Below are 23,191 nucleotides of genomic sequence, written 5' to 3'. Positions count from 1 at the left end.
CTTTCGGTACGACACCGTGGAGACTAGCCAATGTACAGGCGTAGATTAGCGTGTTCCACGTGCTGGTCTGCTCGAGTGTGGAGGAGGCCGCAGTCACTTAGCGGAAGGTCGTGCGCCCTGAAGAAAAATACAAGGATCAACGACGAAGGCAAGACTCCCAATCTGCCGCGACGCCTCTCCAATTCTTCCTGCGCTACAAGTGGTGGCCGCAAAAGGGCCTTATCTAGCGGGCACCCTGTGACGATTGCAACCAGAGCATTTCGGGCCTCGGCACTCGAGTCGCCCAGAGGCCCCAACGACAGCCGCCACACTCGAAGCTCCTGCGGCCAGCTGGCAGGTGAGAATGGGATCGGACTGAATTTTGTTGCGACGGATGGTCGAGTTCATTGCACTGGTGGAAATTCAATTAGCACAGCATAGCGCTCGCATTTGGTTCTATTATTTGAGCTCAGAATGCATAGTGTGAAACCAAAGTCAACAGGTACGGCATTATTTACTGTGAATGTTTTTTTTTTCTTTTTTTTCTTTTCAGTGTGAACTTATGGCGCTGTGTAGCGTTAGACATCTTCTGTGGCTTAGCAAACCTCCATCAAATAGGGATTACTCGGCAGATGCACTGTAACAGTGAGAAGTGCCTTAAAATGCATTCTCAATAGATTAACCATCGAGAAAGGAAGAAAGAAAAAGGTCACGAAATTAGGAAGGAACCACAGATATTCAAGGAACTCTATTGATGCATGTGCTACAGTAAAGTGATTTCATATGCAGGGTACCACAGCATAGAAAAAAACAGCACTCAGAACAATAATGTTGCTTTAGCAGTCACAGTTATGTGAGTATTCAAGTAACCATAACTATGAACAAGCAGGGGTAATAAAAATTCGATGGTAATGTCCCGGAGTTAATTCTATGAGGGAACTGTGTCTTAGCGCACCTAAATATTAGACTCGCTATCAAAACTACAAAAAGCAAGGGCTACATGCTACTGTCCTACAATTGCGAAATCAAAATGAATGCTTTGGCACTTACTTCCCGGCATGATAGATGTCGCACCAGTGCGTTTTCTTTTTGTAAGGCGAAGGTAGCAGACTTAACAAAAAAAGACTGTAGCATATAGTTACATGCACGGTTAAACACAAAATTGTGTAATTATGCGTGAAACAGAAAAAACAACTCATCAAGGCCTTTTTCATTCACACCACCAAATGTAGCGCTAGCCTACGTTCTATCACCCTATCTCAAAAAGAAATTGATTTTTTTAAAGCAAGCCTTGATTACTTTGCGAATGTTTACCGTAGACGGTTTGCTGTTTAACTGATCGTGCAACCTGCACTTCTTGCTTTTTGTTTCTCTCTTATTTCCCTCTTTGTTTCCGAGTCCTACATAAGGATGTGTTCGACGTAAAAATAAATTAGTTCTTTGTACGCACATCACCTTGTGCGTGTCTTTTGTGAAGCGTCCTTTCATCAAGGTCATGGCAGCGTGAACAGTAATCAAGTCGTAGCCCCTCAATCCAGTTTTACTTGATGTTGAATGTTTTATGTTTCTACTGCGCCATGCCACACTGCAGCGCTGAATGTTGATCGTCCTACCACGGAAATCAATGCATAATTTTTGGAATCTATCATTTATGACTAAAACCGTTTTCGGTCCATACTCGCTGCGCTGCATTAACTTAATCCCACAGTGGGCACCTTCAAAGTGAGCAATGCCTCGTCATGATTTATCACAGTAGTGAAGTTAATATTAGCGGAGAAAACTCCACAGCGAGAACACAGCCTTTCCCGCCCAAGACATACCATTACTAGAATTGTGTTAATGCCTCGACGACCAGCGTTATCAAACATTGCAAAATACCAAGACACGAAGAAAACTCGAGCTATATCCTGTAGTGTGTACCTTCACACTGCACGGCGATATGCAAAATGGGTCCGAAAATTTCGAAGAGCTGTTTTCGACTTTTGCGGCTTTTTTCACATAAAAGTATATGCGCTTTACTATTGAAATGGCTGCCTACCTAATACTGCACAAGCAGAACGGACAGTACAGCTCGAATGTTATATTTAAGAATCCTTTTCACTTTGTTGCTCAGCCTGGAAGGCTTCCGTGGAGGCAGTTCAATACAAGTTCTCTGTGTGTGTTTTGCACAGGAGTCAAGATGGCGGCCCGTTTGTTGGTGCTGCTTGCGGGCTGCCTGCAGGCCACAGCGGCAGCCCGGACACCAATTTGTGGCACGCCAGAAGCGTGGACCCTGGGTGGGCAGGACCCGCTCGCGGCACACAGAGGAAACGTCACTCTCGTGGCGTTACTCAAGGCGTCCTGATCTTTGTGTAGGCAGCAGGCCTCCGGGTAAGGGACGCACCATGACCGTTTTAGTTGGAGGCTGTGCCTGGGACCGAGAAGCGTGGTTTGGGGGCTAGTTGGTAAGGCATAATATATAATAACGTAAACTGCGCTGTATAGAGACAAGACACCAGAGTGGAAGCAGACAGGACGAACGCAGACTAACAACTCATTTGTCATCTATCAGATGACAGTGCGAAGCGCCTGCTATCTCCTTGTAGCGCATTGCAAGCCCATCTAAGCTCTTGGAACGAGCTAAGAGGCAAATGACTAGTATAGCTCTGAATGCCTCGTGGATAGCTAGACATGATCCAGACAATTGCATCAGCGATGCATATGTGTACTCCTCTGGAAATAGCTTTATTTTTTTCTGAAGATAGCAGTTTTGGTGGGCGGTGTAGTCATTACTGTCAATGTGCACGCGCATTGTTTCAGAAGGGCAGTTAATGTGATTTCAACAAATCAGTTCTTAGTTCTGGTGCCTCGTCTCTAGCGCTGTTTAGGCTATAATATGCCTTAGTTGTTATCGTGATCTGAGCTTCAACGCGGCTGGAGCAGCCTAGTGTTCGGGTGTAAACCCGGGTTACACAAGGTTTCGAGTGAATGAACCAGGCTGCTGCAGTTATATAAAATTACCTTAACAAGGCAATGCTGTAACTCCAATTTCATACAAACAAGTACATCTCAGAACATCTCTTAGAGGCGAGAGCTTCTGTATTGGGCAATTATTCAAGGTGAGCGAAGTGACGTTCCAACACACACACACCTATATATATATAAATATATATATATATATATATATATATATATATATATATATATATATATATATATATATATATATATATATATATATATATATATATATATATATATATATATATATATATATATATATATATATATATATATATATATATATATATACATGATTGACGAGCACACAAAGCGCGCCTCAAACAAATACGATTTATCGATCGCAGGAAACAGACTGCAACGACTTCTTCGTCTTTTACCCTCGGCCAAAGACACTCGCGCTCCTTCGTTGTCCTCACCACTGGCACATACGCGCGTCATTATTCCCCCTTTAAAAAAACATCATCCCGATGCTTAACGTTTGAGAAGCAAGGCGAAACCAAAACTGCACAGTTAGTCACTGAAAGTAAGGCTTCATCCGAAGCACGTGGACAATATCTGGTGAATGTCTGCGCCGCTTTGAACACTGCACGCCGTCCGGAACAACCTCGTAGTTGATGTCACTAATGCGTCGCAGAACCTTGTAGGGTCCGAAGTATCTTCGCAACAGCTTTTCGGAAAGCCCACGCTGACGAACAGGTGTCCAGACCCATACTTTGTCGTCCACGTTGTATATGACGGGTCTGTGCCGCAGGTTGTAATACTTGGCATCGTCGTCTTGCTGTTTGGTGATTCGCAACCTGGCAAGTTGTCTGGCTTCTTCTGCTAGCTGGGTAAACTCTTGGGCGTCTGTCTCATTGCCATCATTTTCATGAGGGAGCATTGCGTCTAACGTTGTTGTAACCTCGCGTCCGTAGAGGAGACTAAAGGGTGTCTTCCGAGTGGTCTCTTGACGAGCCGTGTTGTAGGCGAACGTGACGTAGGGCAAAATGATGTCCCAGTTCTTGTGCTCTACATCTACGTACATGCTTATCATGTCAGCCAGGGTCTTGTTGAGGCGTTCGGTGAGCCCGTTGGTCTGGGGATGATACGCCGTTGTCTTCCTGTGGGCTGTACCACTTAGTAGGAAAATGGTGTTCAAAAGCTAGGCCATGAACGCAGTACCTCTGTCGGTGATTACTATTGCGGGGGCACCGTGTCTTAAGACGATGGCTTCGATGAAAAATTGCACCGCTTCAGCTGCCGTTGCCCGTGGCAGAGCACCTGTCTCCGCGTATCGGGTCAGGTAATCCGTGGCGACGATTATCCACCTGTTTCCAGTGGCAGACTTTGGGAAGGGGCCCAGGATATCCATGCCAATTTGTGCTAACGGTGTCGCCGGCACTCGAACAGGCTGCAGCAGGCCAGCTGGTTTGATGGATGGTGGCTTGCGGCGCTGGCAATCTAGACATGCCTGCACGTAAGTTTTGACAACTTCGGCAAGTCTTGGCCAGTAATAGTTCTGCCTTATCCTCGCCAATGTTCTTGCGTAACCCAAGTGACCAGCGATAGGTTCGTCGTGACAGGCTTGCAGTACCTCACGGCGAAGCGAAGAAGGAACGACGAGCAAGTAGCTGCTGCCGGTGGGTGAAAAGTTCCTCTTATAAAGAACGTCATTTCGAAAGCAGTACGACGGCAGCCTTCTCACAAATAACTTCGGAACGCTATTCGCTCGCCCTTGTAGGTAATCTATAAGTGGTAGCAGCTCAGCATCGCCACGCTGCTGTTCAGAAAAGGTGGCAGTGTCCACAATTCCGAGAATGGCCGTGTCGTCATCGTCGTTGTCCGGGGATGCCGTCTCAAGAGGAGACCGAGAAAGACAGTCGGCATCGGTGTGTCGTTTTCCCGACTTGTAGGCAACAGTGAAGTCAAATTCTTGGAGCCGAAGACTACATCGTGCAAGGCGGCCAGACGGATCTTTCAAGTTGACTAACCAACAGAGAGAGTGGTGATCGCTGATAACGGTGAATGGGCGGCCGTACAATTAAGGACTAAACTTCAGGACTGCCCATACCATTGCAAGACATTCTTTTTCCGTCGTAGTGTAATTAGCTTCAGCTCGGGACAGCGTCCTGCTGGCATAGGCGATCACGTTTTCATTGTTGTCCTTCGACTGTACGAGCACTGCTCCAAGAGCAAGACCCACATTACTAGCGTCTGTATGAAGTATTGTCGATGCGTCTTCATCGAAGTGGGCCAGCACGGGGGGTGTTCGCATTCGCTGACGAAGCTCGTGAAATGCCTGCTGTTGGTCTTCGCCCCATCTGAAGGGGGTATCTTCCCGAGTAAGCTGTGTCAATGGCCATGCGATGCGCGAAAAATTAGCAATAAACCGCCGGTAGTAGGCACAGAGACCTAAAAAACGTCGCACTGATTTTTTGTCTGATGGTGTCGGGAAGTTTGCCACGGCGGCAATTTTATCCGGGTCGGATCGGATCTCTTGGCTGCTCACGACGTGACCGAGGAATCGAAGTTCGTGGAAGCCGAAGTGGCACTTTTCTGGTTTTAGAGTAAGACCGGCCAAGCGTATTGCTTCAAAAACTGCTTCGAGCCTTCGTAAGTGTTCCTCGAAAGTCGCCGAAAAGACAATCACGTCATCGAGGTACACCAAGCAGGTTTGCCACTTAAGTCTCGACAGAACCTTGTCCATGAGACGCTGGAATGTTGCTGGCGCCGAACACAAACCGAAAGGAAGAACCTGAAATTCATAAAGTCCGTCGGGCGTAACAAAGGCGGTCTTCTCACGATCTCTCTCATCCACTTCAATTTGCCAGTAGCCGCTTTTTAAGTCCATAGACGAAAAGTAGCGTGCGTTTCGTAGTCTATCCAATGAATCATCAATACGCGGCAGAGGGTAGACGTCCTTCTTTGTGATCTGATTAAGCTTACGGTAGTTGACGCAGAAACGCAAGCTACCATCCTTCTTTTTGACGAGTACTATAGGTGATGCCCAAGGACTGTTGGACGGCCGAATAACACCATCTTCTAGCATCGTATTCACCTGTTTTTGAATTACCTCACGCTCCTTTGGGGCGACTCGATAAGGATTTTGCCGGATGGGTCTGGCATCGGAATCCGTGATGATGCGGTGTTTCGTCAGTGCCGTTTGACCAACTCTTGATGTCGATGAGAAGCAGCCGTGGAACTTGTTGATCAGCGTGAGAAGGCGGTCTCGCTCAATGGGAGATAACATTGGACCAACGTCTACAGGTGTCGGTGTAGTGATAGTAGACGCTGCTGCTTCCTCCACTAAATGACAATCTTCTGTTTGCGAGAGTTCGTCAAAATAGGCAATAACCGTGCCTTTAACTATGTGTCGGCGTTCTCTGCTGAAATTTGTCAATAGCAGTTCAGCGCATCCGTCAATAACAGTGTTGACAGCCCTGGCAACAGAAATGCCGCTAGTGAATTCGAGCTCCTTGATGTGTTCAGTGACGCCAGTACCATTTCGTAATTTGTCACAGTGCACGGATACGAGAGAACAACTTCGTGGCGGCAGTATGACGTCGTCATCGGCAATACGGAAGTGAGGTGGCTGGTGTTCCTCATCTGTAGCAGTCTCCGAGCTTACAGTGAACGTTACGCTTCTGTCACGGATGTCAATCACAGCCCCGTATTCGCGCAAGAAATCTATTCCCAATATGAGCTGTTTACAGCACTCGTGGAGAATGACGAGGGTGGCGACAAAGGTGGAACCAGCAATGAAGAGTCGGGCCGTGCACTTTCCAACCGGTGTCATCAACTGACCTCCTGCAGTTCTTATATTGGGTCCCTGCCATGGCATTTTAACCTTCCTGAGTCTTTCGGCTAGCTGTAGGCTTATTATAGAAAAGTGGGAGCCAGTGTCCACAAGTACCATCACTTGGTGGCCGTCAATGTGAACGACGAGGTCAGCGCTGATAACGTCGGTTACGTCGGCAGTTGTCTCATTCGTCGAATTAGTGATTGCTGTCGTCTTCTTCTGTATCGATGGCTTCCAGCTGTCACTTGTCTGCAATGGGGGCTGTTCGGAATTTCGAATATTGGCAACCCCACCCCCCGAGGTCGCTGCGTCTAGTTTCCCCGTCGCGGGCTAGGGGACCTGCCCCTGGTGACGTCGGCAAAACTGCGACGATTAGGTGAACTGGGCCACGCAGGAGATGGAGAACGTGATCTGGGCACTACTGGATTCTGCGGCGGTGTGTTCACATGGGCGTAGTTGTACATGCGTTGATCGTCGTACGCAACGTAATCAGGGTAGCGAGGAAATCTCGAGTACTGAGCGTCGCGATAACGGCAAACTCTGTAGACGTGCCCAGATTCGCCACAATGAACGCATACCGGTCGACGGTCAGCAGTACGCCACAAATCGGTTTTCCGACTCTGGTAGGTAAGTGGAGACTCACTATTGGGCCACGTTGTGGGGCGACGTTGTGGGGCATGTTGGTTATACGGCATTCGTCTTGTCAGAGGAATCGGTGAGGTTGCGAAAGTGGTCGGTGCTGACAGTGGCTGTGTTTGCAGTGTTGGTGGTGGTCCAGTCATTGGGGTCTGCTGTGCTGAAGGAGCGACGACGGGGCGTCGGACTGCATCAGCATAAGTAAAATGTCGTCGCACACCATTATAGCCGGATGAAGAGAGAGCATGGCGGACCTCATCCCGGACAACATCAGCGACAAAAGACAATGCCGGCGTCGGTTCAGTTGCTGGAATTAAACCAAGCTGCCGAAGCTCCTCCCTCAAAATCTCCCGGATGACTTCCCGCAGAGGCCTGTCGTTGTCGCAGAGGCTCGCCGCGATCGTGACAGGGCTACTCGCTCGAACGTTGACCGGGTTCTGCTGGCGGTACCATTGCTGTAGGGCCCCCGTTCAATAGCTGTGGCTTCTTTCGTGAACTCAGCTACTGTTATTGGCGGATTTCTCACAAGCCCAGCAAACAGTTGCTCCTTCACGCCTCGCATTAGATACCGGAGCTTCCTGTCTTCCGGCATCTCGGGATCCGCCCTGCCGAAAAGACGGGTCATGTCCTCGGCGAACATAGCGACGCTCTCGTTTGGTTTTTGAATTCGAGCTTCCAAGATGCGTTGCGCATTCTTCTTTCTGTCAAGACTACTGAAGGTGTCAATCAGCTGGTTGTGGAAGTCATCCCACGTAGCCATGCTTCTTTCCCGGTAATGTACCACGTCTGGGCGTGTTCTTTCAGATAGAAGTACACATTCGCGAGCTTGCCTTCTGGGGTGGCCCACTGGTTGTACTTCGCGCAGCGTTCGAACTGGTCCAGCCAGTCTTGTGCATCTTCATAGGTCTCACCATGAAAGCAGTCAGGAATCATGGGATTCTGAAGTGTCATGTGCGATGTAGCTGCAGTGGCCATGGTGGTTGAAGGAGGCAAGCGATTGCTGGCAGTTTCTGGAAAGGGATTGAGCTCGGGAGCTAGGCCTCGCAGACGGCGGCTGGAACGGTGGACTGGTGTATCGACGGGTGGTAGTGATTCCGGGCTTGAATGTCGGGTCCGCGAAGGGGTGCCAAGCATGAAGACGTACCCAGCATCTCCACCAGTGTGACGACGCGAGATTGATGAGCACACAAAGCGCCTCAAACAAATACGATTTATCGATCGCAGGAAACAGACTGCAACGACTTCTTCGTCTTTTACCATCGGCCAAAGACACTCGCGCTCCTTCGTTGTCCTCACCACACACACACACACACACACACACACACACATATATATATATATATATATATATATATATATATATATATATATATATATATATGTGTGTGTGTGTGTGTGTGTGTGTGTGTGTGTGTGTGTGTGTGTGTGTGTGTGTGTGTGTGTGTGTGTGTGTGTGTGTGTGTGTGTGTGTGTGTGTGATACAAAGTTGGCGAATTTTGCAGTGGCATCGGGCTAAAGAAAAGAACCAAAAACACACCATGCCTACCCTTGCCTAGTCTTTCAATAGCCGGATATCATGATCGCACGACATTATACGCCTACACAGTTATAGACATTCATGTGAAACACATAAATTCAGCAAATGTTCTACTTAAGGTTTCAATTGGTAAATTAACGTCATCATCACGAGAAACTGGCCAAACGCTTTCTACTTTACCATCTCAATATGCTCTCAATGACTGATCGACACATTTCGGGGAGCATCCATTGTGCCGGTCAGACATGCGAGGTAAAACCAAAAAAGCACCCCGCGTCAATAATATATAATGTACAGACTGCTTATACATAAATATATATATAGCAAAAATGACTCCGTATTTGCATGTTTCACTGCAAATGTCGCCGAAATATGATATCCTTGCGTCTGGAGAGAGTTAAGAAACTGTCATTTCATGTTTTGCGTGAGAAAGAACGGTGAATTGTATTCTAAAGGCACTGGGTTAGAGTGTCTCGATCCGTGCAGCGAAGGCGAACGAGTGTCTCGAGGCACGTCTAACACGAGCACTATCTGGCAGTTATCTCATAGAGAAAAAGAAGAAAGCCGTGCGCGCCTGTCTCGGAGGCGATACAGTGTGAAACACAGAGCGACGGGCAGGTGCCACCACCGTGTCGTCTTACTAAAGCTTTGGAACCACTTTCCTTTTTGAGCATAGCGTCCGCGCAACGTGATAAACGCTGCGGTCCTTAAAATTTTTTATGTATGCCTTCTCTAGTATTAGGACACACATACAGGATACTGACGTGCTGTATTGGTGCCCCAGATATGCCCGATTATTGATTTTTAATTGACAATCGCACAAGTATGAATCCTCAAACTTGAGCCATATTGGTGGGCGCTGTGGATAAGGTTGGCTGGTTGGGGTATTGTTACGATGGACAAACAGACAAATGTACAGACAGACAGACAAATTAAAACTTTTGCGTCAAAGTACCCTAGGAAAGACTATCGTCTTCAAAAGGGAACAAGTATTTCCTATCAGTGGAATAATTCATTCTCCGGGAAAGCGAAAACTGGATTCACGGGTGCCGCATAGTTTCTTGGACGCCGCGTCGATGAAGCTGCAGCTCAAACAAGAAATATGAGCTTTTAAAACTTATTTGGTCACCCCATTGCCACTTTTCCAATTTATTTAGTCATGCGAACACCGCAAAGTCGAGGTCAACGCGCAGCCTGTCATCATTGCGACCTTTTCGCTTCATTTTTCACATGCCAGCTTTTTGTTCAAGTTCGCGTTTACCTAAGGCTTCTGAGGCTCTCGCCATAGAATTGGACGCTTACGCTTTATTGGTCTAACTTATGCTAGCAAAGAAAATGAAACTCATACTGCAGTGAGAGCTGCGAGCACATACTCAATTCGGTTGTTGAAAATCTGTGACTAAAGGGAAACTTCTCAACTTTCATTTATGCGTCGTCTACATTCTAGCCTTATCCCTGGTAATCGCGTAATTTCTATAGAATATGCTCGACTGTTTGCGTTGCCGGAACAGCATAATTATGTTGAAAAAAACACACACACATAGGCACTTGCAGCAAAGAGTTCAGTGCACGGGGGCCGCCTCACACCAAGCTGCACTGTTCGCAGTAGATTTAGCTGATAAAATCATGTAACAATGAGATACACAGGCTATAGAAGGCGCATGAGCATGGCATTGACAGTAGCAATCGCAGCTTAGTGTCCGCTGTGAATGCATGCAACGCATTTTAACGCTACAGGATACGCGTGCTTGCGTTTATTTAGGAAATGAGAGCGAATGCCTATTGGGGAAATTGCTTAGCCATATAGCTCCTCAATTCGGTAGCGTGGTTCAGTGGGTCAGTAGTGAACTTCCGTAGCGTGGCTCGTAGGGGTGAAGATGCTCATTCAGATAGTTCAGTCAATGCGAAATTCACTGGCACGATAACATCATGACGCGCATCTTGCTGTGCAGTCTGGAGGCTCTGCTGCAGCGGCTTCGGCCCAACATGACCGAGCTGCAGTTCCTGGTGGTGAACGACCGCAAGTCGGCGCACTTGCGCGACCACCTGGAGCAGCGCGTGTCATTCGCCGTGCACCAGGAGACCACGGAAGAGCCAGTCTGGACCACCATGGAAGGTGGCAAGGACGACGTCTTTATCTTCGACCGCTGCGGCCGGCTCGCCTTCTACGTGCCGTTTCCCATCAGTCTCGTGTTGCCGGGTCACCTGCCCGTGGTCGAGGACTCTCTGCGGCGCGCATACGACGGAGAGCCGTGCGGGCTCACCTGCGAAGAGCCGACCGAGCGGAATCCCCGAAACACGGACAACCCGGCTCGGCGCAATTCGCTGGGCTGGCGCATACTGCACATGTTCCTCGGCGGCGAGCAAGACGATGAGTCGCACGAGTGCGACGAACGCAAGCAGTCGCAGATGAGAGTCTGTTGCCACCCGAATAGCCACACGGAGAGCCCCTATTGCAGGCAAGCGCCCAGCTGTGAGGAACTCGGAGCCGCCTGCGGATCCTGATGACAGTAGAGCCATCCGTCCGAGTTCTCCGGTCACTGCGCGTCCGGGCGGTGTTTCTGACAAGGGCTGTGATCCCACATGAAGATGCTGGGTCAAACCAGGGCACATTTGCCCAAGGCTCACGCGTCAGATGTCGCCGATGCGCGAGACGCGGCCCGAGGAGGCCTCGCTCGCGACGCGTAGTAAAGGAGGGCCGGGGGTGGCCCCACTTCCGTACGACCTTGTGGTAGTTTCTTTTACACAGCGCGTAAGTGTTCTCAAGCAAGCTAAAGCAGTGCAACATTGAAGAGCACCACGCATTTGTATACACAAAAGCGTGAATCGATGTTGAGTATAGTGTTAACGATACGTGATCACGTCAGTTGAAGCAAACAATATTTAGTGACTTAGATCATCTATCTATTTCGGCATGTTTTTATAGAAAGATCCTCGCCACTACTTAAATTGACAAGAAACCACATTTATGGTACTAGTATCCTTGCCTTCACATAGCATTTCAAGCTGCGGACAATTAATTATTAGAGACAAATAAATACTTCGTTTGCTATGATTTAAGACAATCATTTCACAAATACCGGCTCAAGAAGTTATTTCATGACATAAAACTGCCACCGAAGCTTCGCACATGCGAATAAAGTTCCACGAGCGTCAATTACACGGTATAACAACAGTGGGTGACTCTTAAACCTGGCGCATAGGAGTCCACTCAAGTGCGCAAAGCATACATGGAATGGTGAAGACTTGTGCTGTAGTACAATTACAAAAGAAAGATTACAACAAGGGATTTCGTTGTGCTAAACTCCTGCCCTATTGTTAGGAAATGAAGGTGAGCAATGCGTACATTATCGTGGCATAACGTTCATCATTACCCATGCTAGAGTTTGGTAAACTTCTCCAAAATACAACTGCTGTGTGGAGCCTCCCCTTTCAACACCATCATGAAGATGGTGTCGTCTTTCTAGTGACGCTTACCCAAAAATGTGGTGGGCCATGAACAGCGTTGCAGGATCAATGTTTCAGGTAATGACATATGAAGCTTCAAAAACATGGGTAATCTATACGAGAAATAAAACATCGAGTGAGAAAACATACTTGATGACAAGTGCCCAGGTCACCAGAAGGGATTAATGATGTGGGTGATGAAAAATTTAGAGTGACGAATATGAACCAAGAAATGAAGACAGGCTCAGAACATGATCTCTTTGTGTAATTTATAAAATTGAACACACCAGAACAGGCATCTATGTGGTAATACCACGATGTAGTACTGCCAAAAAATAAATTACTGCAACACTTATTGTTATTCTCGTGCTCTTAAGTGGAGCTACAGGGTATCTTTCTCCGTGTTTAGAATATTGGTGTACGTTAACATAAGACTTACGGTCGGCAGATTAAAAAGAATGATGGTGAAATAAAATTCAGCCTATATAGGAACGGGAATGCAAATCAAGTTTATTTTATGCCTGCTTGCCACAAGTTTGAAATACTGAAACATAAGCTCAGGGAGAAAAACCTGTTGGAGGTCAAAATCGCCATGTCGTTCTTCAGATATATATAGGAGTGACCAGAAGAGGGGAAGGACTTGTCTTTCTACCCGGGGCTGCATATTGCTGCCATAAGGGCTCCAGGATGCGGACCCCTGGTCTATAACTTCAATGCACTTTCACTTTTCTTTAGGAATATTGAAGTTAGTTGGCATGAAAGCACTACAAAAGCAGGAAATTTCGTCTATTGGGACTTTTCTCACATTGCGAACGCAGAAATGCCTCCGTGCCTTAATCGAAAAGATGCCCCGAGAAAAATCCGGCAAATTCCACGTACCTTGGGATTAGTTATACGAAGCATACGGAGGGAACGTGACTGTGTTGCAATTTTTTAGTGAGCGAAACATGCAGCAATGACATTAAAGTTATGTAAAAATATTACACTCACAGATATATTCTAAACAGTCGCATGCTTACTGTTCCTAACGATGCTAACAGGAACATGGGTATTAGCGAAAGAAGCGCTAAGCTAATATGCAGCGCTTTTGCCTGCAAGGATGGTGGCCCTTGACGCTGCTAGATAAATAAACTTCATTGGATGGCCCTTTACTACAACAGCAATTAACTCGACGTGATGTCTTTAAGATATGAGTACGTATGTACTGTTTATTGAATTTGATAGCCAGCACTACAACCACAGTTGACATTTCATGCACATTACGGTCTACTTGAAAAGCATTTCTGGGAACTGGCGTATGTACGTGGTAGAATGCTTCATGCCACGAAGAATGCTTGGGTTCGATTTCTGCTGAGACCATGCATGATATTTTCTATGCATTCGTTGGGTCAGCGCCACCGATGACATTAAGGGGCTATGCTCCTTATGTCTGACTTATTTGCTGGCCATCAGGCCAAACAAAACCCAAACTGAAATTGAGCACTTGAAAACAAAAAACGAAAACATATGTCTAAACAACTGACTTTGTGAGTAATTAGCTCTACGACAGCACAGTACATGCTCAACCGCGCCATCCGTCTCTTGATGCATCTGTCTGCTCGTCCATCGATCTGTCTCTCCATCAATCCGTGCATCTGCCGTCCTTTACAGTAGCCGTCGACTTCAACGTAAACATTACGGGCCTTAGGACCTATAGCTTCGCCCACTCGTCTTTATTCTCTTCATGGAGATGCACTGATTTTTTCCTATGTCCTCGAATTTAAATTACCGATATCTGTTCGAGCTATTCCCTGTTTTAAAAAAAACGGTTATTCACCGTCAATGCCATGCGCTTAATCGTAGATCTTCTGAACCCGACGTGACGGCTTTGTCATGGTAGTACTAATTTAATGTTTATACAATAGAATAGCCATCACTACATGCCCGATTGACGCTTCACGAACGTTATAGCCTACTTGAAAAACAGTTTCGAGATCTGACGTGGCTCTGTGGTAAAATAGTTGGTTGCCAGGCGGAATGCTGGGGTCCAATTCGTGCTGGAACCCTGACAATTATTCCTTACATTCATAGTGTCAACGCAGCCGATGTCAGCTTTTTCTTAACTTTCTCGCGTTAAAATTACCCATGTGTGTTCTCGCCATTCTTGGTTACTAATGAAGTGTCAACCACCTATGGCACATACCTAGATACTAGTGGCAGATACCCACCCGCGGGTATGTGCCACTGTATGGCGGAAAGCGTTTGAGGAGGTAGGTGACGAGATTATGACTTTATTCATGCAACGATCAGGGAGTCGTATTAGTCAGACTGTCTTATCTTCTCATACTATTTTTGGTGTACCCCACACTCTGAAAAAAATATCGAGTATTTGGGAGTGTTTCTGCTACACAGGTTTCAACGTCTTTGATAGTCGAGGTATAGTAAGTGTTGCTGATGGCCATACCAAAACGATACACTTGGTCAAGGACAATCCAGGAGTCGATAGTTTTCTCCTTCACTTATAGGAAGCTCGGATATCACTTATCAAAAGATGGTAATGGCAAAAACTCCACCGAAAGCTCAAGCGCTGCATCGCCATACTCACCAGGCAAGTACAGCAGTACGTGGAAAACCTTGCGAGCCAGAACTGGCGGTTCTTCTGAGAGCAACTTCAAGGGACACTGAGCACAAAGACTTTGCACAATCTTCGAGCCCTGACTGACGACACCCACACCAAAAAATATCAAATATATACAACTCAGCTGCTCATCCACAACCATGAGAGCACAGAGCACCAATTCCTCCAAGAACTTCAAGCCAGGCTGAGTGGCTCTGTTAACCAGCAAGCTACCTCCATCAACACTCCGACACCCAGAGAGTACCGAGCAGCACCGGACTAAGCGCTAGACTAGCTTTCCACGCAAGCAAAGCCACACGCGTCCCTCGCTAGGCCTACGTGCAACACGAGCCCAGCAGAACACAGAGTGACCAATAAGCACCTACGACAGCTACCGCCCCGGCCATTGACGGCACTCCTTCGGCACTTTAACGAATGCTGGAGGAAGGACGAGCTACCCCAAGCCAAAGACCAAATACCACAAATCGACACACTTCAAATCCTTGAAATACGTGTACATAAAGATGGGTCTGGCTCCGCTTCACTACCCCGACTGCAGAACACCATGACACGGCACACTCACCTAATCCTAGGGGAGGTTAACCGCCGTAGTAGCTTCAAACAGCATGATATCCTGAAATGAATACAAGCTCTTCTTTACAGTCGCATAACGTCTGGAACTTCCTACCTCAACCTGAGGACAGTGGAGAAGCAAAAACAAAAGCTGCTGATAAGAAAGGCTACATAGCTTGCCCTAGGACTGCCACCAGCCGCCTCCACTCAACCATTGCTTCGCATGAGAGTTCACAATACGTGAGAAGAACTCGCTGAAGCACAGCTCATCAACCAGGTCGAGACTCGATCTGTCATCCAGAGGAGAAGCCGTCCTTCAACGCTGAGGGTATGAAACCACCCTAGAGCTCGACGAAGAACGCAAACGCAAAATACCGTCACAGCTTCGAGAACGCCTTGAAATTCAGCATATCCCTCTAAACATGCATCCTCAACCTCCCCGAGCAAGGCGGCTCGCCAAGATCAACATGATTCGAAATAGCCATCGCAATGACCCGCAGGCGCGATGCGTGGACGCAGCCAAGTATCTCGGACGTAATGCCTTTGCGATTACCGCCACAGCCACCACAGATTACAAGAGCATGGTACTGGCATCGATGACTATCCTCGCAGAACGTGTGGAAAGAGCTGAAAAGGCTGCTGTAGCACTCGCCACCGTTACGAGTGAGGATCCCATCATAACTTTACCGACTCACAAACAGCGTCACGGAACTACCTGAAAGGCAGGGTCTCCACTATGGCGCTTAAGCTACTAAAACGCGTGGACAATCTCCCCCCCCCTTCGCATGCATAGTGTGGGTTCCATGTCAAGAAGGTCTAGAAAGAAATGAAGCGGCACACACCGCAGCCCGCGAATGCATCAACCGGGAATTCTCGTACCAGATCCGAGGCACCTCCCACTTCACAACAGAAGCAGAAGCAAGAGCACCCGTACCGCTAACGTATCGTGCATAACTGCAACATTATCGGCTCGAACGCAGGTCATAACCTTCGCCACATTCAAAACTCACAAGAGACAAGGCGCTGGCTTTAAAGCGCCTCCAAAGCAAGACGTTCACCCACGGCGTACTGTTGCAACATGTGAGGCCAACGTTGCATAGCTACATCTGTCCTCACTTCAATGTGGCAGACGCTCTGGCGCACCTCCTACTGCAGTGCAAAGTAAGCGCCCCAAGGCTACAAGCAGCAGCACCAGATGTGCACCAAGACCACCTCATGTTGTATTCCAATGGCGGAGTCGGTGCAGCCAACCGACTTTGCGAGCGAGCACTCGACTCTGGCGTAGAGCAAATCCTCCAAATTCGCCATCGGAACACAACCCGCCCTGCTGGAGCAAGGCAGAAGCCGCCACGTTACCCAGGATACCTTGCACGTGGTATCTTCCGCTGTCTCTTTTCCAGGTAATTTACCAGCATCGCCGCATCGTTCGTTTGCTTGTTCAGCGCTATGCACCTGTGTGGAATGGGTATCACGCCAAGCGTGCAACAGCTATTGTCCACGATGTCTGCGATGGTGACCACACAGTATGCGGAGCAACATGGTAAGTGTCTCCTCAATTTGAACACTGTGCTGTAATTGTTAGTTGAATGCAACACACGTGTTGCGTGGAGTGATTGTCTGCACGCGCTATGTTCATGTTGCAACGTTGATTTACTGCTGATGCGATTGTGTCACTGAAACGCATCGCATGCGTCATACCGTTGTTCGTTTGCCTGTATCCGTGGAGAACGAAAACCTTCGCCACATTGATTGCACAAACAACGCTGTAAATATACAGCCAAAAGTAAACGTGCGCGCGACACCGCTGCTCTTGCACGGAACGGCGTCATTAGTAAGAAGTGACTTCCTGTCACTTTAGAATGTAGCCACACGAATGGAAACGAACCGCGTTGGTGACAAGCGTGTTTGATATAAGGGCAATTCGACCAATCGTTCAAAACAATTTTTTTCTGCCTCCTACTCCGCTCCCGCGGAGAGTCTCCCAATTTCAGAAGTCCCTAGGTTGGCAGGTGCTCCAAAGATACCTCCAAAGTAACGCTTTTACCGTACAAGCACAACGCAGCGCGAGCGTTTCAGTACTGCACTACTATGTGGCAAGTTCCAGTACACTCGCCTTTCAGTGGAAGCGGCGTAGAAGCAGTTGTCTGCCTTTATATGTCTCGAAGAATCTGTAAGCCAGTGTTACGCACCCGAGAATTTGACTCCCAGGAAATTTTAGCTGCAGAGGTAGCAGCGTGAGTGCATGTTCTGCTATCTAACGGGTTGGCAATGTTACCAAGGTCAGGACATTGAGCACATCCAAATTAGGAATCGGTCTCAGTCCACAGAAATTAAGTTGCTTTTCCTGGAGTGTCACTGCCTGTTTCAGGCCTGAAAGATCGTGCCCAGGATACCTTGCGCGTGGTCTCTTCCGCTGTCTCTTTTCCAGGTAATTTACCAGCATCGCCGCATTGTTCGTTTGCTTGTTCAGCGCTATGCACCTGTGTGGAATGGATATCACGCCAAGCGTGCAACAGCTATTGTCCACGATGCCTGCGATGGTGACCACACAGTATGCGGAGCAACATGGTAAGTGTCTCCTCAATTTGAACACTGTGCTGTAATTGTTAGTTGAATGCAACACACGTGTTGCGTGGAGTGATTGTCTGCATGCGCTATGTTCATGTTGCAACGTTGATTTACTGCTGATGCGATTGTGTCACTGAAACGCATCGCATGCGTCATACCGTTGTTCGTTTGCCTGTGTCCGTGGAGAACGAAAACCTTCGCCACATTGATTGCACAAACAACGCTGTAAATATACAGCCAAAAGTAAACATGCGCGCGACGCCGCTGCTCTTGCACGGAACGGCGTCATTAGTAAGAAGTGACTTCCTGTCACTTTAGAATGTAGCCACACGAATGGAAACGAACCGCGTTGGTGACAAGCGTGTTTCATATAAGGGCAATTCGACCAATCGTTCCAAACAATTTTTTTCTGCCTCCTACTCCGCTCCCGCGGAGAGTCTCCCAATTTCAGAAGTCCCTAGGTTGGCAGGTGCTCCAAAGATACCTCCAAAGTAACGCTTTTACCGTACAAGCACAACGCAGCGCGAGCGTTTCAGTACTGCACTACTATGTGGCAAGTTCCAGTACACTCGCCTTTCAGTGGAAGCGGCGTAGAAGCAGTTGTCTGCCTTTATATGTCTCGAAGAATCTGTAAGCCAGTGTTACGCACCCGAGAATTTGACTCCCAGGAAATTTTAGCTGCAGAGGTAGCAGCGTGAGTGCATGTTCTGCTATCTAACGGGTTGGCAATGTTACCAAGGTCAGGACATTGAGCACATCCAAATTAGGAATCGGTCTCAGTCCACAGAAATTAAGTTGCTTTTCCTGGAGTGTCACTGCCTGTTTCAGGCCTGAAAGATCGTGCTTCATTTTGATTAACAGTCAGCTGATCAGAAACTCTGTGCATCATGATGAGAGTGTGTAATTCAATCAAGAATTTGCGCAATGTGTTGAGCTACTGTTGAAGAGCTTGCATACCGCCATGTATGCTTACGTGAAATTGTTATTCAAAATTTTGTGTCGTGATGAGATAGCATAGCAAACATAGAGTTACTGTTTTGTGAAGCTGTGTTAGGAAGCCTCACATGGCTTAGCTTAATTGCATACATAGTTGCATGAAATTCACATGGTGCTGCAATGTAGAGCAATTTGTGTCACAGAACACAAATCGTTGGTCGTTATGTCACTTCATGTATGCCAGCTGCATGAATAACAATGCATTTCGTTTTTCCATTCACAGTGCCGGAACACAGCCAAAAGAGCGAGCAACGCAGTGAGTCCATTTATTTATTTATTTAGAGAATACTGCAGGCCCATTTAGAGGCCCTAGCAGGAGAGGATACAAATGCATTCAAGTAATGAATTATACATGATATATACAGTTAGATCAGTGCAAAGAACACCAAGCACTGTAACGACAAAAATCAAAGTAGAAAAATCGATATCTAGACAAACTAAAACAGGTTGGTGCTTATATATGCCTATAAGCTCTACAATTAACCAACACAGCAGAATACCACAACTCTTTAACACCTGTGTCGGGTGACGTGCAACTGGTAACGTCTGTACAAATGTCACAAGCGCTTTTTCTTTTCAGGTACAGGCTGTGAGTGGACGGCGGAAGAAACAAAGCTGTTGCTCGACTACTACCAGCAGTATTTTTCCCAAATAGGGCCAATGAAAAAATTTAAAAATAAAAAGGCAATGTTTGCCAATATAGCGGCCAACATCACAAAGGCTGCCGGGGTCCCTAAAACAGGGCACCAGTGCTGCAGCCGCTACAAAACAGTCATGTGACGAAAAAGAAGCGCTGCAGCACATAACAACAAATCGGGGAATTCTCCTTGTGACGTTCCCTTTGAAGACGACATAGCCAAAATACGTTGGCTAGATGAGAGCCTCAAGCCAGAAGAGCTCAGGGACAGCTCTGGAATAGTTTCTAATAAAAGACCGCCCAGCCGAGCGTCGACGAGCCAATCGTCGACAAGCCAAGCATCGAGGAGCCAGGAGCTGAAGCCAAGGTTCAACTAGCCAGGAGTCGACCAGCACAACGAAGGAACCTGAGCCCAAAAAGCCGAAACTCTCGGCTTCTAGAATGCTGGAAATGAATCACTTCTTTGATGAAATGAGCGAAATTCAGGAAGAAAAAGAAAAAAACAAACTGAACGCGAGAATGAAAGAAGGAAGCGTCATGAAGAGAAGCAAGAACAGTTGGAGTGCATTCGGCAAGAAAAAGCAAAACAGCATGAAGAAAAATGAAGCTTTTGAGCCACTTTCTTGGTTTAGACAATGAATGATTCCAGTGGCCTAAAATACAGTTAGCATGTTGAAATAAACTGTACAGTGCAAAACATGTGCTTGTGTATATAAAGAGGGCTGCGCATTGGTGCACATACACAGCCTCCCAACTACTGTGGTGAACTAAAGGGCTAGTTCAGAGAAAACAGAGAATTATGGTGTTATTTCCCACAATCACTTCGCAAGAGCTTAGTCAAGACCTTTGCCCGCTTAATTTCGCCAAGCTTGTGCAGAGCTCGCTCCTCATCCGTTTTATCACTGTGGTTATCAGTGCAGTTCTCCCACTTAATAGTATTGGGTGCTCCATCATCATCATTATCATCATCTGGCTCTTCATCACCGTAATCGATGCACAAGTTATGAAGGATACAGCAGCTTATGATAAACTTATTGAGCCAGTGGATAGTGTGCAACTCAAGGTACAGGAGCTGCCTGAAGCGCTTTTTGACTGTGCTGAATGCATTTTCAATGAGCACTCGTGTGCCTGAAAACTTAAAATTGAAGCCTTTTTGTTGCTTATTCATTGCACCGTAATCCCTGTATGGTGTCAACAGGTACTCCCGCAGCGGATATGCTGCGTCCCCTAATATATGATAACGGCCCAGACATACTGAAGCTATGTTCTTTGAAAGAGGCGATAAGCTTAGCACATGAGAATCGTGCATTTTTCTGGAGGTTCCAGTGAGCGCATCGAGGAAGCGCCTCTTGTGGTCACAGACGGCTTGCAGCGTTAGTGAAATGTAATGGTTGGTGCCTGTTGCAGTATGTGGAGGCAACCTTGTTGGCTGGGCACTGTATCTTGACATACGATCCATCTATACAGCCAATAACAGCAGGCATTCCAGACACCTGCAAGCAAGTTGTACTCTTCTAATGAGTGATATCATCCATGCCTGAGCAAGAAATGAGCATTTGCGAGGAGTTTTAACAGGAAATATTGGTGCTCAAGCCCATTAACTCACAATCATAGCATACGCTTCATGACTAAGCACAATATATTTAATGTTAAAGATACAAAATGCAAACCAAATTCAACTTTGAGAACTAGTTAAGATAACATACATTGCTGTCCACACCATATACTACACGTTTTCTTGCTATCCACCTCTCTTTTTACAATGGTAAAATGGGAGAGAAAACAAAACAAAGCCTGCGTATGTTTTTCCTAAAGGGAGTTGCAGTACGTAATTGGAATTTCATTCTTAAATTTAAATCCAAACCACGTTCATATTGTATCGTACATCTGAACAGAAATGACAAAGCATGCAGCATCATCCCTATGCAAGGAATCGACTTTGACTACAGGAGAGACATAAGTTGAATATTTCGAACACAACTGGCTGAAGCTCGGTATTATCATCACGACCTATCACATTTTTCTTAAAGTGCCATTTTAGCGTAAAATTGAGCTTGAAAAAAACCCACAATAAAATGTGCACTCGTGTTTGTGATATGATCAATACAGCTTAGCCGGCCAATACTATTGGTCCTCACGATAAATAAAATCAAAACAAACCTTCTCGAAACTGCTAGTGAGGTTCTCCAGGTCTGCGGTAAACTTGATAACCCATGATCCCAGCGTCATCAGGAACTGCGCTACTCTCTAAGAACTCTGTGTACGGGGCTTTCTGACAAGTCGAAACGGCGTGCCACGTCTCGAATGCAGGTTTTGTTGGCCACCTTCCATTCCCCGGGGGTTTACAGGTACCCGAAAGAAAAAAAAACAGCTTCAGATCACACTGCACTGTAAGCAACGGGCTCACAGTCAAATGCGTTCTTGTGCAGGCATCCAAACAAAGAAAAAAAAGGGGGTGAAGGTGGGGAGGTGTAACTAACCAGATAAATGTCAAGACATGCTGTGATGTGATTGCGCGCGTTTAAAAAGTGCGCCACTCCATCAGCCAGAAGAAGATGAAGATAACGCTTGGCTGCGGCACGTGGGGGCGTGAACATTTTTCTTCAATGAGGTCCTTCCACGGAGATTTCAATGCCCAATGGCTGGGTACCACGAAAGTACGGAATCTCCAATCGGGACGAGACAAGTGGGCCAGAGCGGCAGCAGAAGCCTGAGCAGAGGAGATGAAAGGGAGTTTGAAGAAGACGGGGCAAGCAGAAGGTCGTCACCGGACCGGGCGCTGAAGATGGGCCGTCGGGCGTCAGACCCGAGCCTGCAGGACTTCAACCGGCCGGGCTGCCGTCGTGTTCCCGCTCGAGAGGACCGTGGCCATCCGGTCCTGAACTCCTTCCTAGGACCTGCGGACTTTGGTTTCAACAGGCGAGCAACAGCCGTCGGGCTACGGGCCTGAGCTGTGCGCCCAGCTGCTTGGCCAGGTGGACCCTGGTTCGCTGACGCGTCGCCACCAGCCTGCGTTCTCTCGTCACCGACGGTTCCACAGTCCTAAAGTCAGGCAGACGTGGCCGAGTCAGGACGAAGTGAAGAAGGTGGCCAGGGCGTGGGAGTGGCGGCCAGCAGAGCTCCTGCATCAAGGTCTCAGCAGGCTCCCACCTGGACACAGAGCTTCTTCTCGTCACCTGACGTGGGCCAGGCTTGTTCTGGTCTTCTGGCGTTGGCCAAAAGAAAACGCCTCCGACTTCGTGTGCGAGCTGCGGCTGCCGAACGCCGGAAGGTCACTGACTTCAACCAGCCCGACGCTTCCTTCCGTGCAAGTCAACCTCGTGAGCGTCTCAAGCTAATCGCCAGTCTTTCCCCTGTTGCACGAGTGCGTGTTCACCATTACTCAGTCGCATCGGTTGCAAGCCCCGCATCACCACTGTCATCGTTTACGTGAGTGCGTCC

The 23,191-nt window shown here is 47.5% G+C and overlaps 3 protein-coding genes across 6 annotated transcripts in view; all 3 read left to right on the top strand.

Moving 5' to 3' along the window:
* Positions 1-23,191, top strand: part of LOC119169800 (uncharacterized) — a 62,092-nt gene that overhangs the window by 17,249 nt on the left and 21,652 nt on the right. The window lies entirely within an intron of this gene.
* On the top strand, positions 182-11,657 carry LOC119170785 (selenoprotein P-like). Of its 3 annotated transcripts, none has more exons than XM_075886675.1 (3): positions 182-337; positions 2,151-2,349; positions 10,886-11,657. In XM_075886675.1, exon 3 carries the CDS (start codon positions 10,920-10,922, stop codon positions 11,436-11,438), a length of 519 nt encoding a protein of 172 aa, XP_075742790.1. In that variant the 5' UTR covers positions 182-337; positions 2,151-2,349; positions 10,886-10,919; the 3' UTR covers positions 11,439-11,657. The 3 variants fall into 3 exon arrangements, with proteins under 3 accessions (XP_075742790.1, XP_075742791.1, XP_037277939.2); XM_075886676.1 differs by lacking the exon at positions 182-337 and adding an exon at positions 345-481; XM_037422042.2 differs by lacking the exons at positions 182-337; positions 2,151-2,349 and having other exon boundaries at positions 10,848-11,657.
* LOC119160051 (uncharacterized) lies at positions 16,378-20,447 on the top strand. The gene is made up of 3 exons (XM_075886677.1): positions 16,378-18,117; positions 19,337-19,369; positions 19,694-20,447. Exons 1-3 carry the CDS (start codon positions 18,024-18,026, stop codon positions 19,891-19,893), a joined length of 327 nt encoding a protein of 108 aa, XP_075742792.1. The 5' UTR covers positions 16,378-18,023; the 3' UTR covers positions 19,894-20,447.

This window comes from Rhipicephalus microplus, chromosome 2 (genome assembly GCF_043290135.1).
Source record: "Rhipicephalus microplus isolate Deutch F79 chromosome 2, USDA_Rmic, whole genome shotgun sequence".
Classification (NCBI taxonomy): domain Eukaryota; kingdom Metazoa; phylum Arthropoda; class Arachnida; order Ixodida; family Ixodidae; genus Rhipicephalus; species Rhipicephalus microplus.
This window is presented reverse-complemented; position numbering and strand designations above follow the sequence as displayed.